Source organism: Oncorhynchus gorbuscha, unplaced genomic scaffold (assembly GCF_021184085.1).
Source record: "Oncorhynchus gorbuscha isolate QuinsamMale2020 ecotype Even-year unplaced genomic scaffold, OgorEven_v1.0 Un_scaffold_1165, whole genome shotgun sequence".
NCBI lineage: Eukaryota > Metazoa > Chordata > Actinopteri > Salmoniformes > Salmonidae > Oncorhynchus > Oncorhynchus gorbuscha.
This window is the reverse complement of record NW_025746028.1, coordinates 137,347-161,395: the sequence shown is the minus strand read 5'-3', so window position 1 is coordinate 161,395 and position 24,049 is coordinate 137,347. Positions and strand designations below refer to the sequence as shown.

Sequence of the window (24,049 nt, the reverse complement as noted above, 5' to 3'; positions counted from 1 at the left end):
TCTCAATTTAGTCCATTTTAATCCAGTCAAAGGGTGTGAATACAGGTACATCGGTAGGCTACAGATGGGTCGGTAGGGTACGGGCACTGTAGGTAGGTCGGTAGGGTACAGGTAGGTATTTGCCACATTTTTTGCACTATTACTTTAGTGGATTGCTGTGTTGTTTAGGTAGGGTGTCGGTAGGGTACAGGTACATCGGTAGGCTACAGATGGGTCGGTAGGGTACAGGTAGGTCAGTAGTGTACATGTAGATACGGTAGGTAGTGTGCATGTAGGTAGGTAGGTAGGGTACAGGTACAGGCAGGTAGACAGGTGCTGGTACGTACCGATCAGGTAGGTGAGGAAAAGGTTGTGGACTTGCTGTCCCATCCAGGCCACCGTCACCAGACTGCTGATCACAGACGCAAAGTACTGTGGGAAGACAACCGGAAGAGACATCACTACCCCGTTCCAAAACAGGCGACACAGAGACCCCGTTCCAAAACAGACGACACAGAGACCCCGTTCCAAAACAGACGGCGAGACCCCGTTCCAAAACAGACAGAGAGACCCCGTTCTAAAACAGACAGAGAGACCCCGTTCTAAAACAGACAGAGAGACCCCGTTCTAAAACAGACAGAGAGACCCCGTTCTAAAACAGACAGAGAGACCCCGTTCTAAAACAGACAGAGAGACCCCGTTCTAAAACAGACAGAGAGACCCCGTTCTAAAACAGACAGAGAGACCCCGTTCTAAAACAGACAGAGAGACCCCGTTCTAAAACAGACAGAGAGACCCTTCTAAAACAGACAGAGAGACCCCCAGACTGCTGAAAACAGACAGAGAGACCCTGTGTTCTAAAACAGACAGAGAGACCCCGTTCTAAAACAGACAGAGAGACCCCGTTCTAAAACAGACAGACAGACCCCGTTCTAAAACAGACAGACAGACCCCGTTCTAAAACAGACAGACAGACCCCGTTCTAAAACAGACAGAGAGACCCCGTTCTAAAACAGACAGAGAGACCCCGTTCTAAAACAGACAGAGAGACCCCGTTCTAAAACAGACAGAGAGACCCCGTTCTAATACAGACGACAGCGCTAAAGTGGGTCTCGGTGTGTGTGTACCATCTTGGGTTTCTCCTCCTTGAGCGAGAAGAGTCTTTTCCACCAGCCCAGGATGCGACGCTGAGTCTTCACCAGGTTACCACAGATCTCATGGAAACGCTGCTGCTGCTCTGAAGACCTGGAGAGAGGGAGAAAGAGAGGAGGAGAAAGAGAGAGGAGAGGGGAGGAAGGAAAAGAGAGGAAGGAGGAGGAGAGTGATATTATTACCATTATATCCAAGACCAGTGGTTTTATTCAGTCAACAACTATCCCTACATCTCTCCATCCATCTGAACAAGAACACTTGATCAGAACCAGCTCAGCAGAATGAGAGGAGTCCATCAATGGGGCCATATGATATCTGATAAGGCAGTTGGGGAAGTGACCTTCCTTTCTGCTGAGCCACAACTACCCATTTCAGGCTCAGGTCAGAACATGGGCTTATGAACCAGCAGAACTCACTGCCAGACACTGAAATAGACCCAGTGTGTATGATATACCCACCCTCTACCCCAGCTATATACCCACCCTCTACCCCAGCTATATACCCACCCTCTACCCCAGCTATACCCACCCTCTACCCCAGCTATATACCCACCCTCTACCCCAGCTATATACCCACCCTCCACCCCAGCTATATACCCACCCTCTACCCCAGCTATATACCCACCCTCTACCCCAGCTATATACCCACCCTCTACCCCAGCTATATACCCACCCTCCACCCCAGCTATATACCCACCCTCTACCCCAGCTATATACCCACCCTCTACCCCAGCTATATACCCACCCTCTACCCCAGCTATATACCCACCCTCTACCCCAGCTATATACCCACCCTCTACCCCAGCTATATACCCACCCTGCTACCCCAGCTATATACCCACCCTCTACCCCAGCTATATACCCACCCTCTACCCCAGCTATATACCCACCCTCCACCCCAGCTATATACCCACCCTCCACCCCAGCTATATACCCACCCCCTACCCCAGCTATATACCCACCCTCTACCCCAGCTATACCCACCCTCCACCCCAGCTATATACCTCCACCCCCTCCACCCCAGCTATATACCCACCCTCCACCCCAGCTATATACCCACCCTCCACCCCAGCTATATACCCACCCTCCACCCCAGCTATATACCCACCCTCCACCCCAGCTATATACCCACCCTCTACCCCAGCTATATACCCACCCTCCACCCCAGCTATATACCCACCCTCCACCCCAGCTATATACCCACCCTCCACCCCAGCTATATACCCACCCTGTACCCCAGCTATATACCCACCCTCCACCCCAGCTATATACCCACCCTCCACCCCAGCTATATACCCACCCTGTACCCCAGCTATATACCCACCCTCTACCCCAGCTATATACCCACCCTCTACCCCAGCTATATACCCACCCTGTACCCCAGCTATATACCCACCCTCTACCCCAGCTATATACCCACCCTGTACCCCAGCTATATACCCACCCTCTACCCCAGCTATATACCCACCCTGTACCCCAGCTATATACCCACCCTCCACCCCAGCTATACCCACCCTCCACCCCAGCTATATACCCACCCTCCACCCCAGCTATACCCACCCTCCACCCCAGCTATATACCCACCCTCCACCCCAGCTATACCCACCCTCACCCCAGCTATATACCCACCCTCACCCCAGCTATATACCCACCCTCCACCCCAGCTATATACCCACCCTCCACCCCCTGTATACCCACCCTCCACCCCAGCTATACCCACCCTCCACCCCAGCTATACCCACCCTCCACCCCAGCTATATACCCACCCTCCACCCCAGCTATATACCCACCCTCCACCCCAGCTATATACCCACCCTCCACCCCAGCTATATACCCACCCTCCACCCCAGCTATACCCACCCTCCACCCCAGCTATATACCCACCCTCCACCCCAGCTATACCCACCCTCCACCCCAGCTATATACCCACCCTCCACCCCAGCTATATACCCACCCTCCACCCCAGCTATACCCACCCTCCACCCCAGCTATATACCCACCCTCCACCCCAGCTATATACCCACCCTCCACCCCAGCTATATACCCACCCTCCACCCCAGCTATACCCACCCTCCACCCCAGCTATATACCCACCCTCCACCCCAGCCCACCCTCCACCCCAGCTATACCCACCCTCCACCCCAGCTATATACCCACCCTCCACCCCAGCTATATACCCACCCTCCACCCCAGCTATACCCACCCTCCACCCCAGCTATATACCCACCCTCCACCCCAGCTATATACCCACCCTCCACCCCAGCTATACCCACCCTCCACCCCAGCTATACCCACCCTCCACCCCAGCTATACCCACCCTCCACCCCAGCTATACCCACCCTCCACCCCAGCTATATACCCACCCTCCAGCTATACCCACCCTCCACCCCAGCTATATACCCACCCTCCACCCCAGCTATATACCCACCCTCCACCCCAGCTATACCCACCCTCCACCCCAGCTATATACCCACCCTCCACCCCAGCTATACCCACCCTCCACCCCAGCTATACCCACCCTCCACCCCAGCTATACCCACCCTCCACCCCAGCTATACCCCAGCTATATACCCACCCTCCACCCCAGCTATATACCCACCCTCCACCCCAGCTATATACCCACCCTCCACCCCAGCTATATACCCACCCTCCACCCCAGCTATATACCCACCCTCCACCCCAGCTATATACCCACCCTCCACCCCAGCTATATACCCACCCTCCACCCCAGCTATATACCCACCCTCCACCCCAGCTATATACCCACCCTCCACCCCAGCTATATACCCACCCTCCACCCCAGCTATATACCCACCCTCCACCCCAGCTATATACCCACCCTCCACCCCAGCTATATACCCACCCTCCACCCCAGCTATACCCACCCTCCACCCCAGCTATATACCCACCCTCCACCCCAGCTATATACCCACCCTCCACCCCAGCTATATACCCACCCTCCACCCTACCCACCCTCCACCCCAGCTATACCCACCCTCCACCCCAGCTATACCCACCCTCCACCCCAGCTATATACCCACCCTCCACCCCAGCTATATACCCACCACCACTCCACCCCAGCTATATACCCACCCTCCACCCCAGCTATATACCCACCCTCCACCCCAGCTATACCCACCCTCCACCCCAGCTATATACCCACCCTCCACCCCAGCTATACCCACCCTCCACCCCAGCTATATACCCACCCTCCACCCCAGCTATATACCCACCCTCCACCCCAGCTATACCCACCCTCCACCCCAGCTATATACCCACCCTCCACCCCAGCTATACCCACCCTCCACCCCCTATATACCCCTCCACCCCAGCTATATACCCACCCTCCACCCCAGCTATATACCCACCCTCCACCCCAGCTATATACCCACCCTCCACCCCAGCTATACCCACCCTCCACCCCAGCTATACCCACCCTCCACCCCAGCTATACCCACCCTCCACCCCCCTCCACCCCAGCTATACCCACCCTCCACCCCAGCTATACCCACCCTCCACCCCAGCTATACCCACCCTCCACCCCAGCTATACCCACCCTCCACCCCAGCTATACCCACCCTCCACCCCAGCTATATACCCACCCTCCACCCCAGCTATATACCCACCCTCCACCCCAGCTATACCCACCCTCCACCCCAGCTATACCCACCCTCCACCCCAGCTATACCCACCCTCCACCCCAGCTATACCCACCCTCCACCCCCAGCCATCCACCCCACCCTCCACCCCAGCTATACCCACCCTCCACCCCAGCTATACCCACCCTCCACCCCAGCTATATACCCCCACCCTCCACCCCAGCTATACCCACCCTGTCCACCCCAGCTATATACCCACCCTCCACCCCAGCTATATACCCACCCTCCACCCCAGCTATATACCCACCCTCCACCCCAGCTATATACCCACCCTCCACCCCAGCTATATACCCACCCTCCACCCCAGCTATATACCCACCCTCCACCCCAGCTATATACCCACCCTCCACCCCAGCTATACCCACCCTCCACCCCAGCTATATACCCACCCTCCACCCCAGCTATATACCCACCCTCCACCCCAGCTATACCCACCCTCCACCCCAGCTATACCCACCCTCCACCCCAGCTATACCCACCCTCCACCCCAGCTATATACCCACCCTCCACCCCAGCTATACCCACCCTCCACCCCAGCTATACCCACCCTCCACCCCAGCTATATACCCACCCTCCACCCCAGCTATATACCCACCCTCCACCCCAGCTATACCCACCCTCCACCCCAGCTATATACCCACCCTCCACCCCAGCTATACCCACCCTCCACCCCAGCTATATACCCACCCTCCACCCCAGCTATACCCACCCTCCACCCCAGCTATACCCACCCTCCACCCCAGCTATACCCCAGCTATATACCCACCCTCCACCCCAGCTATACCCACCCTCCACCCCAGCTATACCCACCCTCCACACTGTACCCCAGCTATACCCACCCTCCACCCCAGCTATACCCACCCTCCACCCCAGCTATACCCACCCTCCACCCCAGCTATACCCACCCTCCACCCCAGCTATACCCACCCTCCACCCCAGCTATACCCACCCTCCACCCCACTATACCCACCCCCACCCCAGCTATACCCACCCTCCACCCCAGCTATACCCACCCTCCACCCCAGCTATACCCACCCTCCACCCCAGCTATACCCACCCTCCACCCCAGCTATACCCACCCTCCACCCCAGCTATACCCACCCTCCACCCCAGCTATACCCACCCTCCCACCCAGCTATACCCACCCTCCACCCCAGCTATACCCACCCTCCACCCCAGCTATACCCACCCTCCACCCTAGATACCCACCCCCACCCCAGCTATACCCACCCTCCACCCCAGCTATACCCACCCTCCCACCCTAGATATACCCTCCCTGTACCCCAGATATACCCACCCTCCCTGTAGCTACCCACCCACCCTCCACCCTAGATATACCTCCTCCACCCCAGATACACCCACCCTCCACCCCAGATATACCCCCAGGCTCTCACCACTTGTTGGATCCGAAGATGCGGGGTGCGAGGGTAGGCACCAGGTAGTCAGCCAGACACAGCAGCATGACAGTGCAGGACAGGCCGGTCAGCACCGAGGGGTCCAGGTAGTAGATCATCCTGGAGGAAGGGGGGGAAAGAGAGAGAGGGTCAGATGTCTCAATTCCACAGTAAGTCAAAACAAGCGGACACCAGAGAAATTAGGTATTCTATCAAGGGTTCTGAAAAGCTACATTTACTATACCGAACAAAAATATAAAAACGCAACATGCAACAATTAGATTTTACAGAGTTGCTGTTCAAATAAGGAAATCAGTCACTTGAAATAAATTCATTAGGCCCTATGAATGGCATGACAATGGGCCTCAATCTCATCACAGTCTCTCTGAGCATTCAAAATGCCCGTCCGATAAAATGAAAGTGTGTTCGTCGTCCGTACCATTACCCCACCGAGGGGCACTCTGTTCACAATGTTGACATCAGCAAACCGCTCAACCACACGACGCCATACACACGGTCTGCAGTTGTGAAGCCGGTTGGACGTACTGCCAAATTCTCTAAAATGACTTTCTTCCTAGGTTTTGGCCTTTCTAGGGAGTTTTTCCTAGCCACCGTGCTTTTACACCTGCATTGTTTGCTGTTTGGGGTTTTAGGCTGGGTTTCTGTACAGCACTTTGAGATATCAGCTGATGTACGAAGGGCTATATAAATAAATTTGATTTGATTTGACTTTGAAGCGGCTTATGGTAGAGAAGTTAACATTAAATTCTCTAGTAACAGCTCTGGTGGACATTCCTGCAGTCAGCATGCCAATTGCACGCTCCCTCAAAACAAAATGCCACAGATCCCTAGTTGTGACAAAACTACACATTTTTGAGTGGCCTTTTACATAAAAAGTGCATGTATGACCCTTATTCACAAATCACAGATGCAAGTTTTTTTCTGGACAGAAGTGAAGACAGTAGCCTAGCGTTACTGATTAGTTACACAGGGAGAAGAGAAGACAGTAGCCTAGCGTTACTGATTAGTTACACAGGGAGAAGAGAAGACAGTAGCCTAGCGTTACTGATTAGTTACACAGGGAGAAGAGAAGACAGTAGCCTAGCGTTACTGATTAGTTACACAGGGAGAAGAGAAGACAGTAGCCTAGCGTTACTGATTAGTTACACAGGGAGAAGAGAAGACAGTAGCCTAGCGTTACTGATTAGTTACACAGGTAGAAGAGAAGACAGTAGCCTAGCGTTACTGATTAGTTACACAGGAGAAGAGAAGACAGTAGCCTAGCGTTACTGATTAGTTACACAGGGAGTTCCTGGGAAGTGATAGACAGAATTCCTAGCCTAGGCCTACACCAGGGGTTCCTGGGACCATTCATTCCACACAGCCTACAGCAGGGGGTTCCTGGGACCATGCATTCCACACTAATAGGCCTACACCAGGGAGTTCCTGGGACCATGCATTCCACACTAATAGGCCTACACCAGGGAATTCCTGGGACCATGCATTCCACACTAATAGGCCTACACCAGGGGGTTCCTGGGACCATTCATTCCACACTAATAGGCCTACACCAGGGGGTTCCTGGGACCATGCATTCCACGATAACAGGCCTACAACAAGGAGTTCCTGTGACCATGCATTCCACACTAATAGGCCTACACCAGAGGGTTCCTGGGACCATGCATTCCACGATAATAGGCCTACACCAAGGAGTTCCTGGGACCATGCATTCCACACTAATAGGCTTACACCAGGGAGTTCCTGGGACCATGAATTCCACACTAATAGGCCTACACCAGGGGGTTCCTAGGACCATGCATTACACTAATAGGCCTACACCAGAGGGTTCCTGGGACCATGCATTCCACACTAATAGGCCTACACCAGAGGGTTCCTGGGACCATGCATTCCACACTAATAGGCCTACACCAGAGGGTTCCTGGGACCATGCATTCCACACTAATAGGCCTACACCAGGGAGTTCCTGGGACCATGCATTCCACACTAATAGGCCTACACCAGAGGGTTCCTGGGACCATGCATTCCAAACTAATAGGTCTACACCAGGGAGTTCCTGGAACCATGCATTCCACAAATAGGCCTACACCAGGGAGTTCCTGGGACCATGCATTCCACACTAATAGGCCTACACCAGGGAGTTCCTGGGACCATGCATTCCACACTAATAGGACTACACCAGAGGGTTCCTGGGACCATGCATTCCACACTAATAGGCCTACACCAGAGGGTTCCTGGGACCATGCATTCCACACTAATAGGCCTACACCAGGGAGTTCCTGGGACCATGCATTCCACACTAATAGGACTACACCAGAGGGTTCCTGGGACCATGCATTCCACACTAATAGGACTACACCAGAGGGTTCCTGGGACCATGCATTCCATGCAAGGCTATAGAGTTGTTCAAAGCATGACATGTTGCCATACAAATAAACCATGGCTAGCCAACACAGACATTATAGATTGATAAGTAGACATGATCCTAAATAATTTAAATGCAAAACCTTTTATTTTAATTCTGTGTATTCTGCAATGTAAGATGACTCAATTACTATCGGTTATCTCCTTCAACCCCGTGTCATAAAGACAGGACACATCTGCTAACTGGCTGTCTACATGATATGGTGCAACGGTTACAACACAATAAGATCCACTCAAACTGCAATGAAGAAACGACATACTTCAACAGCACCCTCCAGCCCACGAGAATACAGAAGCAAGAGCTGTCAGAGTTCTACGTGTTCCCCCACACGAGAATACAGAAGCTAGAGCTGTCAGAGTTCTACGTGTTCCCCCCACACGAGAATACAGAAGCAAGAGCTGTCAGAGTTCTACGTGTTCCCCCCACACGAGAATACAGAAGCTAGAGCTGTCAGAGTTCTACGTGTTCCCCCCAGACGAGAATACAGAAGCTAGAGCTGTCAGAGTTCTACGTGTTCCCCCCAGACGAGAATACAGAAGCTAGAGCTGTCAGAGTTCTACGTGTTCCCCCCAGACGAGAATACAGAAGCTAGAGCTGTCAGAGTTCTACGTGTTCTCCCCACACGAGAATACAGAAGCTAGAGCTGTCAGAGTTCTACGTGTTCCCCCCAGACAAGAATACAGAAGCTAGAGCTGTCAGAGTTCTACGTGTTCTCCCCAGCATTTCTGAATTGTAGTCATCGTCGTTGATGAAGTGCTTAGGCTACTACACACATCTGTATCGGTCTCTTTCAAAAGGAAAACAGTGACATTTTGTTCCTTCTGAAAGCCACGGACTTAAAACACACATGCACAGTTGTTACCCATCCAATGTTATTGCAGTCGGTCACATAAAATAATACTGATCACTTTAGGTGGAAAAGAACACATTTCCTGTCTCAAAACCTATAATACTTTTGATTATATATATATATTTTTTGGGGGGTCATTTGGCCATATGCTTCCAATAAAACAAAATAATTTGTCCACAATTCCCAGGTTTCTCAATCGCTCTGATATTTTGGCCGCTTTCCAGTTCTAGAGACCAGGGGGAGAAGGCAAAGTCCACCTAACTAGTCAATGTATGGAATCACTTGGGAAATGTAGAATTTTAGGTCAACTTACCCTTTAAAAACGACAAAATATCTCAAGACTCATGACAAAATGTGTATGTAGAAAAGCATGAAACTGCAAATGTCTCTGCCCCATAGCAAAATATGATGCAGGAAGTTATCAGAATGTGTTACTGTAGGAAGCTCGCTAACTTCCTGCATCAACACATGTTGCTATGGGGCAGAGACATGTGCACTTAGGGGGCCTTTCACTTATACTGTGTCTTCAAAATACCCCCATCAAGAGAGGCATAATGTGTGGAACTGCAGGAAATGCATTTTAACATGCGAAGACAATTCTGGAGGACCTGGAGCTGCTTGCTTGTCAAGAAATATAACATCCCTTATTGATTAAATAGATCTAAATATTTATTACATGTTTTATTTAACTAGGCAAGTCTGTTAAGAACAAATTATTTTCAATGACTGCCTAGGAACAGTGTGTTAACTGCCTTGTTCAGGGGCAGAACGACAGATTTCTTTCCCTTGTCAGCTCGGGGGATTCAATCCAGCAAACCTTTCAGTTCCCTGGCCCAACGCTCTAACCACTAGGCTACCCTGCCACCCCAAATAGTCACCCTTTTAGTTACTAGCCCAACGCTCTAACCACTAGGCTACCCTGCCACCCCAAATAGTCACCCTTTTAGTTACTAGCCCAACGCTCTAACCACTAGGCTACCCTGCTGCCCCAAATAGTCACCCTTTTAGTTACTAGCCCAACGCTCTAACCACTAGGCTACCCTGCCACCCCAAATAGTCACCCTTTCAGTTCCCTGGCCCAACGCTCTAACCACTAGGCTACCCTGCTGCCCCAAATAGTCACCCTTTAGTTACTAGCCCAACGCTCTAACCACTAGGCTACCCTGCCACCCCAAATAGTCACCCTTTTCAGTTCCCTGGCCCAACGCTCTAACCACTAGGCTACCCTGCCACCTCTACCTTTCAGTAACCACTAGGCTACCCTGCCACCTCTACACTCTAACCACTAGGCTACCCTGCCACCTCTACACTCTAACCACTAGACTACCCTGCCACCTCTACGCTCTAACCACTAGGCTACCCTGCCACCCCAAATAGTCACCCTTTCAGTTCCCTGGCCCAACGCTCTAACCACTAGGCTACCCTGCTGCCCCAAATAGTCACCCTTTTAGTTACTAGCCTTTTAGTTACTAGCCCAAATAGTCACCCTTTAGTTACTAGCCTTTTAGTTACTAACCCTGCCACCTCTACGCTCTAACCACTAGGCTACCCTGCCACCCCAAATAGTCACCCTTTCAGTTCCCTGGCCCAACGCTCTAACCACTAGGCTACCCTGCCACCTCTACGCTCTAACCACTAGGCTACCCTGCCACCTCTACACTCTAACCACTAGGCTACCCCTGCCACCTCTACACTCTAACCACTAGGCTACCCTGCCACCTCTACACTCTAACCACTAGACTACCCTGCCACCTCTACGCTCTAACCACTAGGCTACCCTGCTGCCCCAAATAGTCACCCTTTTAGTTACTAGCCCAACGCTCTAACCACTAGGCTACCCTGCTGCCCCAAATAGTCACCCTTTTAGTTACTAGCCCAACGCTCTAACCACTAGGCTACCCTGCCACCCCAAATAGTCACCCTTTCAGTTCCCTGGCCCAATGCTCTAACCACTAGGCTACCCTGCTGCCCCAAATAGTCACCCTTTTAGTTACTAGCCCAACGCTCTAACCACTAGGCTACCCTGCCACCCCAAATAGTCACCCTTTCAGTTCCCTGGCCCAACGCTCTAACCACTAGGCTACCCTGCCACCTCTACGCTCTAACCACTAGGCTACCCTGCCACCTCTACGCTCTAACCACTAGGCTACCCTGCCACCTCTACGCTCTAACCACTAGGCTACCCTGCCACCTCTACGCTCTAACCACTAGGCTACCCTGCCGCTCTACACTCTAACCACTAGGCTACCCTGCCGCCTCTACACTCTAACCACTAGGCTACCCTGCCGCCTCTACACTCTAACCACTAGGCTACCCTGCCGCCTCTACACTCTAACCACTAGGCTACCCTGCCGCCTCTACACTCTAACCACTAGGCTACCCTGCCGCCTCTACACTCTAACCACTAGGCTACCCTGCCGCCTCTACACTCTAACCACTAGGCTACCCTGCCACCTCTACACTCTAACCACTAGGCTACCCTGCCACCTCTACACTCTAACCACTAGGCTACCCTGCCACCTCTACACTCTAACCACTAGGCTACCCTGCCACCTCTACACTCTAACCACTAGGCTACCCTGCCGCCTCTACACTCTAACCACTAGGCTACCCTGCCGCCCCTACACTCTAACCACTAGGCTACCCTGCCACCTCTACACTCTAACCACTAGACTACCCTGCCACCTCTACACTCTAACCACTAGGCTACCCTGCCACCTCAGAATATCAACTGTATGGTGGCAAGAGCACACAACTGCTTCCACAGCTGAGTGCCGTGGGGAAAGCAACGTGTTCCAATGAGCCCAGTCACTGGACAACACGTCGAAATGCAATCTGGGAAAAGACAACAGTTTTGATGGTGATAACTGAAACGAGGATCCAAGCTTTCCACTGCTGTATGATCTATTCCTCAACTGCAATAGGCAGTGTTGCACAATTGGAGTGTCCGGCATGACAAAGGAACCGCATCAGCCATTCAAATGCATAAAGGGTAGGCCTCCATCCTCTAACAATGTACACAGTTAAACTATTTATAAAACACAGCATCAGCCATCCAAATGCATAAAGGGTAGGCCTACATCCTCTTAAACAATGTACACAGTTAAACTATTTATAAAACACAGCATCAGCCATCCAAATGCATAAAGGGTAGGCCTACATCCTCTTAAACAATGTACACAGTTAAACTATTTATAAAACACAGCATCAGCCATCCAAATGCATAAAGGGTAGGCCTACATCCTCTTAAACAATGTACACAGTTAAACTATTTATAAAACACAGCATCAGCCATCCAAATGCATAAAGGGTAGGCCTACATCCTCTTAAACAATGTACACAGTTAAACTATTTATAAAACACAGCATCAGTCATTCAAATGCATAAAGGGTAGGCCTCCATCCTCTTTAACAATGTACACAGTTAAAACTATTTATAAAACACAGCATCAGTCATTCAAATGCATAAAGGGTAGGCCTAATAATAATAATAATTCGGTCAACAAGCCGCCTCATGCTACAGAAATAGGGGATTGGGCTCCTGTCTTGTGCTGTTCTGGCTCGTACCAGGCTACTTAACTAAACTCAGTCTCTGTGTGGGCGTGCCTGTCCATCGTGTGTCTGTCTTTCTATGTGTGGTGTTCTGTGATAACGCTGACTGTAACCCCTGCTGGAGCCACCACGCTGCCTGTAACCCCTGCTGGAGCCACCACGCTGCCTGTAACCCTGCTGGAGCCACCACGCTGACTGTAACCCCCTGCTGGAGCCACCACGCTGACTGTAACCCCTGCTGGAGCCACCACGCTGACTGTAACCCCTGCTGGAGCCACCACGCTGACTGTAACCCCTGCTGGAGCCACCACGCTGCCTGTAACCCCTGCTGGAGCCACCACGCTGCCTGTAACCCCTGCTGGAGCCACCACGCTGACTGTAACCCCTGCTGGAGCCACCACGCTGACTGTAACCCCTGCTGGAGCCACCACGCTGACTGTAACCCCTGCTGGAGCCACCACGCTGACTGTAACCCCTGCTGGAGCCACCACGCTGACTGTAACCCCTGCTGGAGCCACCACGCTGACTGTAACCCCCTGCTGGAGCCACCACGCTGACTGTAACCCCTGCTGGAGCCACCACGCTGACTGTAACCCCTGCTGGAGCCACCACGCTGACTGTAACCCCTGCTGGAGCCACCACGCTGACTGTAACCCCTGCTGGAGCCACCACGCTGACTGTAACCTCTGCTGGAGCCACCACGCTGACTGTAACCCCTGCTGGAGCCACCACGCTGACTGTAACCCCCTGCTGGAGCCACCACGCTGACTGTAACCCCCTGCTGGAGCCACCACGCTGACTGTAACCCCTGCTGGAGCCACCACGCTGACTGTAACCCCTGCTGGAGCCACCACGCTGACTGTAACCCCTGCTGGAGCCACCACGCTGACTGTAACGCCCTGCTGGAGCCACCACGCTGACTGTAACGCCCTGCTGGAGCCACCACGCTGACTGTAACCCCCTGCTGGAGCCACCACGCTGACTGTAACCCCCTGCTGGAGCCACCATGCTGACTGTAACCCCCTGCTGGAGCCACCATGCTGACTGATTACCCATGATTAAAATTCTGCCTAAATAACGTTCTCCTGTGATCTCGCCCACGAGCCTGGAGTCGTCACTTGGTACTGGCCCGGTGTGCTACCGGCAAATTTACCTGAATGTCAAGCCCTGGTGTGTGTGTGAGAGCGTGACAGGACAGCTGTGTGTGAGAGCGTGACAGGACAGCTGTGTGTGAGAGCGTGACAGGACAGCTGTGTGTGTATCGTGTGTGTGAGAGTGTGTGACAGGACAGCTGTGTGTAAGTGTGTGTGACAGGACAGCTGTGTGTAACGTGTGTGTGTGAGAGAGTGACAGGACAGCTGTGTGTGTATCGTGTGTGAGAGAGTGTGTGACAGGACAGCTGTGTGTAAGTGTGCGTGACAGGACAGCTGTGTGTAAGTGTGTGTGTGAGAGCGTGACAGGACAGCTGTATGCATCGTGTGTGTGAGTACTACTCACAAAGATCAGTGTGGTTGCCATCAGGGCTGTGTGTGTGAGTACTACTCACAAAGACCAGTGTGGTGGCTGCCATCAGGGCTGTGTGTGTGAGTACTACTCACATAAGACCAGTGTGGTGGCTGCCATCAGGGCTGTGTGTGTGAGTACTACTCACAAAGACCAGTGTGGTGGCTGCCATCAGGGCTGTGTGTGTGAGTACTACTCACAAAGACCAGTGTGGTGGCTGCCATCAGGGCTGTGTGTGTGAGTACTACTCACATAAAGACCAGTGTGGTGGCTGCCATCAGGACTGTGTGTGTGTGTGTGTGTGTGTGTGAGAGTACTACTCACATAAAGACCAGTGTGGTGGCTGCCATCAGGGCTGTGTGTGTGTGTGTGTGTGTGTGTGTGTGTGTGTGTGTGTGTGTGTGTGTGTGTGTGTGTGTGTGTGTGTGTGTGTGTGTGTGTGTGTGTGTGTGTGTGTGTGTGTGTGTGTGTGTGTGTGTGTGTGTGTACTACTCACATAAAGACCAGTGTGGTGGCTGCCATCAGGGCTGTGTGTGTGAGTACTACTCACATAAGACCAGTGTGGTGGCTGCCATCAGGGCTGTGTGTGTGAGTACTACTCACATAAAGACCAGTGTGGTGGCTGCCATCAGGGCTGTGTGTGTGAGTACTACTCACATAAAGACCAGTGTGGTGGCTGCCATCAGGGCTGTGTGTGTGAGTACTACTCACATAAAGACCAGTGTGGTGGCTGCCATCAGGGCTGTGTGTGTGTGAGTACTACTCACATAAAGACCAGTGTGGTGGCTGCCATCAGGGCTGTGTGTGTGAGTACTACTCACATAAAGACCAGTGTGGTGGCTGCCATCAGGGCTCCAGGGAACCATGGTTTCTTCCAACGCAGGACCTGGTCCCCAGCCAGGATCACCTCTCCCCAGCCCTGCAGCTGCTCCTCCAGCTGGGCCGTCTCCTGGGCCTGGAACACAGACACCGACGAGACACACGCCAGAGACAGAGGTTAGGAAGTAGACTTGAACGAGCCAGAACAGTCCATGAGACAGGAGCCCATCTCCTGTTTCTGAAGAGTGAGGTAGCTTGATCTACCAGTACACCTCCTGGACAGGACGCGAGTCTATTGTAGAGCCAGGTGTTAACACTAGTCTATTGTAGAGCCAGGTGTTAACACTAGTCTATTGTAGAGCCAGGTGTTAACCTCCTGGACAGGACGCTAGTCTATTGTAGAGCCAGGTGTTAACCTCCTGGACAGGACACTAGTCTATTGTAGAGCCAGGTGTTAACACTAGTCTATTGTAGAGCCAGGTGTTAACACTAGTCTATTGTAGAGTCAGGTATTAACACTAGTCTATTGTAGAGCCAGGTGTTAACCTCCTGGACAGGACACTAGTCTATTGTAGAGCCAGGTGTTAACCTCCTAGAGCCAGGTGTTAACACTAGTCTATTGTAGAGCCAGGTGTTAACACTAGTCTATTGTAGAGCCAGGTGTTAACACTAGTCTATTGTAGAGCCAGGTGTTAACACTAGTCTATTGTAGAGCCAGGTGTTAACCTCCTGGACAGGACACTAGTCTATTGTAGAGCCAGGTGTTAACACTAGTCTATTGTAGAGCCAGGTATTAACCTCCTGGACAGGACACTAGTCTATTGTAGAGCCAGGTGTTAACCTCCTGGACAGGACACTAGTCTATTGCAGAGCCAGGTGTTAACACTAGTCTATTGCAGAGCCAGGTGTTAACCTCCTGGACAGGACGCTAGTCTATTGTAGAGCCAGGTGTTAACACTAGTCTATTGTAGAGCCAGGTATTAACCTCCTGGACAGGACACTAGTCTATTGTAGAGCCAGGTATTAACACTAGTCTATTGTAGAGCCAGGTATTAACACTAGTCTATTGTAGAGCCAGGTGTTAACACTAGTCTATTGTAGAGCCAGGTGTTAACACTAGTCTATTGTAGAGCCAGGTGTTAACACTAGTCTATTGTAGAGCCAGGTGTTAACACTAGTCTATTGTAGAGCCAGGTGTTAACACTAGTCTATTGTAGAGCCAGGTGTTAACACTAGTCTATTGTAGAGCCAGGTGTTAACACTAGTCTATTGTAGAGCCAGGTGTTAACACTAGTCTATTGTAGAGCCAGGTGTTAACACTAGTCTATTGTAGAGCCAGGTGTTAACACTAGTCTATTGTAGAGCCAGGTGTTAACACTAGTCTATTGTAGAGCCAGGTGTTAACACTAGTCTATTGTAGAGCCAGGTGTTAACACTAGTCTATTGTAGAGCCAGGTGTTAACACTAGTCTATTGTAGAGCCAGGTGTTAACCTCCTGGACAGGACACTAGTCTATTGTAGAGCCAGGTGTTAACCTCCTGGACAGGACACTAGTCTATTGTAGAGCCAGGTGTTAACCTCCTGGACAGGACACTAGTCTATTGTAGAGCCAGGTATTAACCTCCTGGACAGGACACTAGTCTATTGTAGAGCCAGGTGTTAGGCGTTGTTTAAATACATACGCAAATCCCCGGCTCCCAACATGGCAAAGTAGCAATTTGACCAGTGTGATTCATATTTATTTCACCTTTATTTAACCAGGTAGGCCAGTTGAGAACAAGTTCTCATTTACAACTGCAACCTGGCCAAGATAAAGCAAAGCAGTGCGACAAAAACAACACAGATTTACACATAAACAAACGTACAGTCAATAACACAACAGACAATCTACATACAGTGTGTGCAAATGGAGTAAAGAGGTAAGGCAATAAATAGGCCACGGCAGTAGTCCCCCCCCCCCCCCAAGGTGTGTGAAAACGCAGCCTGATAACGGGTCAGGTTGACAAGGACTCAAGATGCACTGGTGCACTCAGAAGAAAAGCCATCTAACTCTCAGTCCAGACAAAGCTGAACTTCAATTCACATATAGTTAACAGTTTAGCCTGTTCATCTAAGGAGCTAGGCTGAGTCCCAAATGTCACCCTATAGGACTCTGGTCAATGAAGTGCACTAAATAGGGACTAGGGTGCCATTGGGACACAAACAGACTGCACCACAGAAATACCACTGTTTAATGGCTTGCTAATAACTTAAGCCCTGCTGACTTCCAAACATCCTCTACTACTATCAGTTGGTGGCTGAGCAGAGCCACAGGGCCGAAGGGTTGAGGAAAACAGAGGTGTCATTGTGAATGGTCTGGGAAGTGAAATAATCCCACGTTGTGCTGACACCACAAAGACCCGTCTTCATACAGACATCTCTATACCAAGGGGCACTAAACACCATGTCGTCTCATGACCCACAGCCAGCCAGGAAAAGGCATAGCTATTAACGTTACAGACTTGTTTTGCCACACAGATCATCATCGTGATCCATCCTAGTTGTCAGTTGATCCTCTGTGGTAGGTTTGTTCGGTGGATGAATGTAATCAACGATAGACGAGGCCTGACTGCAGCATCTGAGAGCTGTCGTTAAGCTGACAAAGGACGATTTAACAGAAGACAGTTTCAACCAGATTCTAGTGTTCCATCACTGTTCTAGAACAGCGGCTCCCAAACCTTCTCCCACTCAGGCTCCCCTTGCCAGCATTGGGGAGCACCCCCCTGCATATCTATTTCTATGGCCACAAACTGTTTATACCCCTCTTGTTGCTAGACTACTTATTTTTGCAGGTTTAAAAGCCTATTTCCTGCAATTCAAAAAACAAAAATCATGGCGTAGTGAGAAAATTCAGTTTTGAAGCCAATTTTCTTTCAATTCCATACATTTTGCCATGGCTAATGTGTATTCATGTGATATTTGAGTGATTAACATTAACACAAAATCTAAAAGCAAAAAAAGGGACATTAGTTAGAAGCGGCAGGTAGCCTAGTCGTTAGAGTGTTGGGCCAGTAACTGAAAGGTTGCTGGATCGAATCCCCGAGCTAAAAACATGTCGTTCTGCCCTTGAACAAGGCAGTTAACCCACTGTTCCCAGTAGGCTGTCATTGTAAACAAGAATTTGTTCTTTAACTGGACATGCCTAGTTAAATAAAGGTTATAAAATAAATATCTCTAAGAAATGCAATGACTGACAATAGAAAAACTGATGCACCAATTTCAAAACAGTCCAGATGAACCTGATTAACCAGATTAACCTGGACCGAGTTTCAGTTTGGGAACCACTGCTCGAGAATGTAGTGAAATACAGATAAAAAAACAGATAAATTCAAGCGGGTGCTACGACTGTGATCATCTCGGTAGCCGATGTGAGCAAGACCTATAAAACAGGTCAACCTTCACAAGGCCAGACGGATTACCAGGACGTGTGTACTCAGAGGATGCAAGGACCAACTGACAAGTGTCTTCACTGACATTTGCAACCTCTCCCTGCCCGAGTCTGTAATAGCTACACGTTTCAAGCAGACCACCATAGTACCTGTGCCCAAGAAAGCGAAGGTTACCTGCCTAAATGATTACCACCCCGTAGCGCTCATGTAGGTAGCCATAAAGTGCTTTGAAAGGCTGGTCAAGACTCACAACACCATCATCCCAGGAACCCTAGACCCACAGATGATTGCACTCCACACTGCCTTTTCACACCTGGACAAAAGGAACACCTATGTGAGAATGATGCACAATGCCCTAACCCATCTGGAGAAGAGGAATACCTACGTGAGAATGCTGTTTATCGACTACAGCTCAGCATTTAACACCATAGTACCCTCCAAATTCGTCATCAAGCTCGAGACCCTGGGTCTCGACCCAGCCCCGTGCAACTGGGTCCTGGACTTCCTGACGGGCCGCCCCCAGGTGGTGAGGGTAGGCAACAACATCTCCTCCCCGCTGATCCTCAACACGGGGGCCCCACAAGGGTGCGTTCTCAGCCCCCTCCTGTACTCCCTGTTCACCCACGACAGAGTGGCCATGCACGCCTCCAACTCAATCATCAAGTTTGCAGATGACACTACAGTGGTAGGCTTGATTACCAACAACGAGACGGCCTACAGGGAGGAGGTGAGGGCCCTCGGAGTGTGGTTTCAGGAAAATAACCTCACACTCAACGTCAACAAAACAAAAGGAGAGCAGCAGAGGGTGCACCCCCCTATCCACATCGACGGGACAGTAGTGGAGAGGGTAGAAAGTTGTAAGTTCCTCGGCGTACACATCAAGGACAAACTGAAATGGTCCAACCACACAAACAGCGTGGTGAAGGAGGCGCAGCAGTGCCTCTTCAACTTCAGGAGGCTAAAGAAATTTGGCTTGTCACCAAAAACACTCAAACTTCTATAGATGCACAATCGAGAGCATCCTGTCGGGCTGTATCACCGCCTGGTACAGCAACTGCTCCGCCCATAACCGTAAGGCTCTCCAGAGGGTAGTAAGGTCTGCACAACGCATCACCGGGGGCAAACTACTTGCCCTCCAGGACACCTACACCACCCGATGTCACAGGAAGGCCATAAAGATAATCAAGGACATCAACCACCCGAGCCACAGCCTGTTCACCCCGCTATCATCCAGAAGGCGAGGTCAGTACAGGTGCATCAAAGCTGGGACCGAGAGACTGAAAAACAGCTTCTATCTCAAGGCCATTAAACTGGTAAACAGCCATCACTAACATTGAGTGGCTGCTGCCAACATACTGACTGAACTCCAGCCACTTTAATAATGGAAAAATTGATGTAATAAATGTATCACTAGCCACTTTAAACAATGCCACATCATATAATGTTTACATACCATACATTGCTAATCTCATATGTATATACTGTACTCTATTACCATCCACTGCATCTTGCCTATGCCACTCTATACCATCACTCATTCATATATATATATTTTTTATGTACATATTCTTATTCATTCCTTTACACTTGTGTGTATAAGGTAATTGTTATGAAATTGTTAGGTTGGACATTACTGCATTGTCAGAACTAGAAGCACAAGCATTTCGCAACACTCGCATTAACATCTGCTAACCATGTGTATGTGATAAATAACACTTGATTTGTTCATTGACTACAGCTCAACACCATAGTGCCCACGAAGCGCATCACTAAGCTAAGGACCCTGGGACTAAACACCTCCCTCTGCAACTGGATCCTGGACTTCCTGACAGGCCACCCCCAGGTTGTAAGGCTAGGCAACAATACATCTGCCACGTTGATCCTCAACACGGGGGTCCCTCAGGGGTACGTGTTTAGTCCCCTCCCGGTTTCCCTGTTCACCCACGACTGCGTGGCCAAGCACGATTCCAGCACCACCATTAAGTTTGCTAACGACACACCAGTGGCAGGCCTGATCACCGACAACAATGAGAGCCTATAGGGAGGAGGTCAGAGACCTGGCAGTGTGGTGCCAGGACAACAACCTCTCCCTCAATGTGAGCATGACAAAGGAGCTGATCGTGGACTACAGGAAAAGTAGGACCGAACACGCCCCCATTCACATCGACGGGGCTGTAGTGGAGCAGATTGAGAGCTTCAAGTTCCTTGGTGCCCACATCACCAACATACTATCATAGTCCAAACACACCAAGACAGTCCTGAAGAGGGCACAACAATGCCTTTTCCCCCTCAGGAGACTGAAAATATTTGGCATGGATCCCCAGATCCTCAAGAGTTCTACAGCTGCACCATCGAGAGCATGCTGACCGGTTGCATCACCGCCTAGTATGGCAACTGCTTGGCATCCAACCGTAAGGCGCTACAGAGGGTAGCGCGCACGGCCCAGTACGTCACTGGAGCCAAGCTTCCTGGCATCCAGGACCTATATACTAGGCTATTGTAACGGATGTGAAACGGCTAGCTTAGTTAGTGTTTCAATCAGTGACGTCACTTTCTCTGAGACCTTGAAGTAGTAGTTCCCCTTGCCCTGCAAGGGCCGTGGCTTTTGTGGAGCGATGGGTAACGATGCTTCGAGGGTGACTGTTGTTGATGTGAGCAGAGGGTCCCTGGATCGCGCCCGGGTATGGGCGAGGGGACGGTCTAAAGTTATACTGTTACACTGTGTCAGAGGAAGGCCCTCCCAAAAAAAATTCAAAGACTACAGTCATCCAAGTAATAGACTGTATTGTTGGTTTAGGGCTTGTAAAGTAGTTCTCTTTAGCCCATGTCATTATGAATCACAGAATGAATCATTAGATTGTTCTCTATAAGATTACAAATGTAATATGCTTGTACTTAACAGGTGTTGATTAAATGAGAACGTTAGAGTTTGTTGTGACCGTGCATCTCGTCCATATTTCGGCATTTGTAGTTGGTAACATTAGGAGGCGTTTCTGCGCTTTGGATGACTGATACCCTCATCATTTTCATCTTCCAGATCAGTGGCTTTCTATTCCTCTAACCCCAATCAATCAATGTTGCAAGGGGCCGTTCCTATGGCAATTTATACAACGGGCGGATCAAATCCTGAATGCTGATTGGTTAAAACAGCATTCCAGCCTGTGTCTACCTTACAAATTACCACCTGCTAAATCTTCGACGTTAAAATGCCTATTTGTATCGGGACTATACATTGTGGAAGGATGAAATTGTATGAATAAATTAATCAAGATTGACATATTTTCATTAATCCATAATTATTTGAACATGTTCCTAACCCGTTGTATAAATTCCTTCAAACACCGCCTTCGATGGCAAGTATTTGACTCTGACAGGGGGAGATTTGCGGCACACCACCTGCCCTCGACTACAAGCATTTCGCTATCGTCGCAATAACATCTGCTAACCATGTGTATGTGACCAATAAAATGTGATTTTATCTCGGGCCTAACACCACCCGAGCCAATATATCCTTCAAACAGTCTTCTCGGTCATTACCATTTACTTAAGAAAGGTTAGCCTCAGAACTGTACAATGAAAACCTTTGAAGACTTTTGTCTGGGAAGGGTATATACTGACATTCAGTCTTAAGGTTCATTAATATATATAGGCTCAATTTTGTTTTTGTATTTCCCGGATTTCGTTTAGAACAGCTCAGTGTTATTACACCATCTAGGTTACCAGTCGACGTTCAAATGTATCGCGACCACTTCTGACCATGTTTTCATTACCTTAATTACACTAGTCACTCGAACCATGTTTAATTATAGAGTAAATCGTCTAACTTTTACACCAAATAATTAGTCATCTTTCGGTGACTAATCAAATAGTTAAGGTAGCGCACATTTGGTCATTTCAAAAGGGGATGTTAAATAAATGTCACAAGACCCAAATTAGCCAGACGTGGGCTCTCTCGGCCTGTCAGCTGAACGTGTCACATTAAAAATAACCTTACGGACAGCCGCTGTGTTGGCGAGCCAGCCAAATAAAACACAGCTAGCTACAAAAAACACCTCTCACCAATTAGCCGTATCATGCGAGAACAGCTAGTTAGCCGAGCAATAATGTTAGCTATAAGGCCGATGTTAAGACCGCATAACGTTAATTGTTAGTGTAGATAATGTTGAATGATACATAGGCCGTCTAACAAACCATGTATTGTATGGCTTGGTTAATTTGCTCAGGTTAATGATTGAATTTGTTGGGCACGGTTCTCATGTTCACTAATCCTCCTCCGTTAGCATAGCTGGTTAAATTGTTAGCATTTCGAAGGCCGTTGTCAAGCGAACACTACGACGTTAATTAACGTTACCTAAATTCAGGAACAAAAGCTTGTCAAAGTCGAAAAGTGGGATAACGTTACTTACGAGTAGGTTGGCGCTTTTGTTGTCTCCCTCTGCCATACCTAGCGGTTGTTTTAAGTTTTCGGTGATGTTTTTAAAGGCAAATTTAAAACGACCCAGGGGCGCAGCGGACGCTTCCCTCTCTTCTTTGTGGATTTTGCAGTTCACAAACCAACCGTTGGATGCCTGGCAGGATGGACTCGAGAACGTCATGGCTAATGGGCATTATGGGTAATGTAGTTCACGCCCCTTTCCTCGGCATTGCCCAAAATAAAATTACTCGGCTGACATTTACGACCCAAATTAATTTTAAATCAATAAACGGTTTGTTTAAGCAGGAGGAAACTCCTACCACAAGGAAATTGGAAGAATGAGCAATAATTGAATTGGTGAACCTCTGACCAATTTCACAAATCACTTGATTGATTAGATTTAGCTTAAATGTAATTGGATGATGAATTTAATATCAGTCAGGCGTTTGGACCACTGCTGAAGTCTTCAGGGCTCTGTGTTACATTTCCCCTCGCGGACTGGATATAGATTGGCTGATAGACTGGTGAATGAGCTCACTGGGCTTTAACCATTACTAGATCGTCTGAAGTGAATTCCCCAAACTGTACCCTATTCCCTGGTCAAAAGTCTGGCACACAACAGTTGTCTCTTTTAGACCACTGAAAACCATTAGCCAGCTTTCTCCAGCCATCCTGTTTCCACATCAGTGTAACGACCAGATTGTTAAAAACCAGTGTGGCTTCTCATCCAAAGCAGAGAAGTACATGCACATTTCAGTCTTTGTAGTTATGAGACGTAGAAAAACAATGTAAAAGTGTACAGAGGGGAGAGAGTCCTAAAAATCTGTATGTTCTTCCATTATCCATGTTCAGTTTACA

The 24,049-nt window shown here is 49.9% G+C and overlaps 1 protein-coding gene across 1 annotated transcript in view; it reads right to left on the bottom strand.

Moving 5' to 3' along the window:
- LOC124021690 (ADP-ribosylation factor-like protein 6-interacting protein 1) overlaps positions 1-23,387 on the bottom strand; it is a 28,616-nt gene extending 5,229 nt beyond the window's left edge. The window contains exons 1-5 of the mRNA XM_046336807.1: positions 23,184-23,387; positions 15,352-15,485; positions 6,184-6,303; positions 1,107-1,224; positions 327-411 (exon numbers count right to left, since the gene is read on the bottom strand). Coding sequence (XP_046192763.1) covers positions 327-411; positions 1,107-1,224; positions 6,184-6,303; positions 15,352-15,485; positions 23,184-23,372 — 646 coding nt within the window. The 5' untranslated portion in view covers positions 23,373-23,387. The remainder of the gene's footprint in view (positions 1-326; positions 412-1,106; positions 1,225-6,183; positions 6,304-15,351; positions 15,486-23,183) is intronic.
- Between the last annotated feature and the right edge of the window lie 662 nt (positions 23,388-24,049).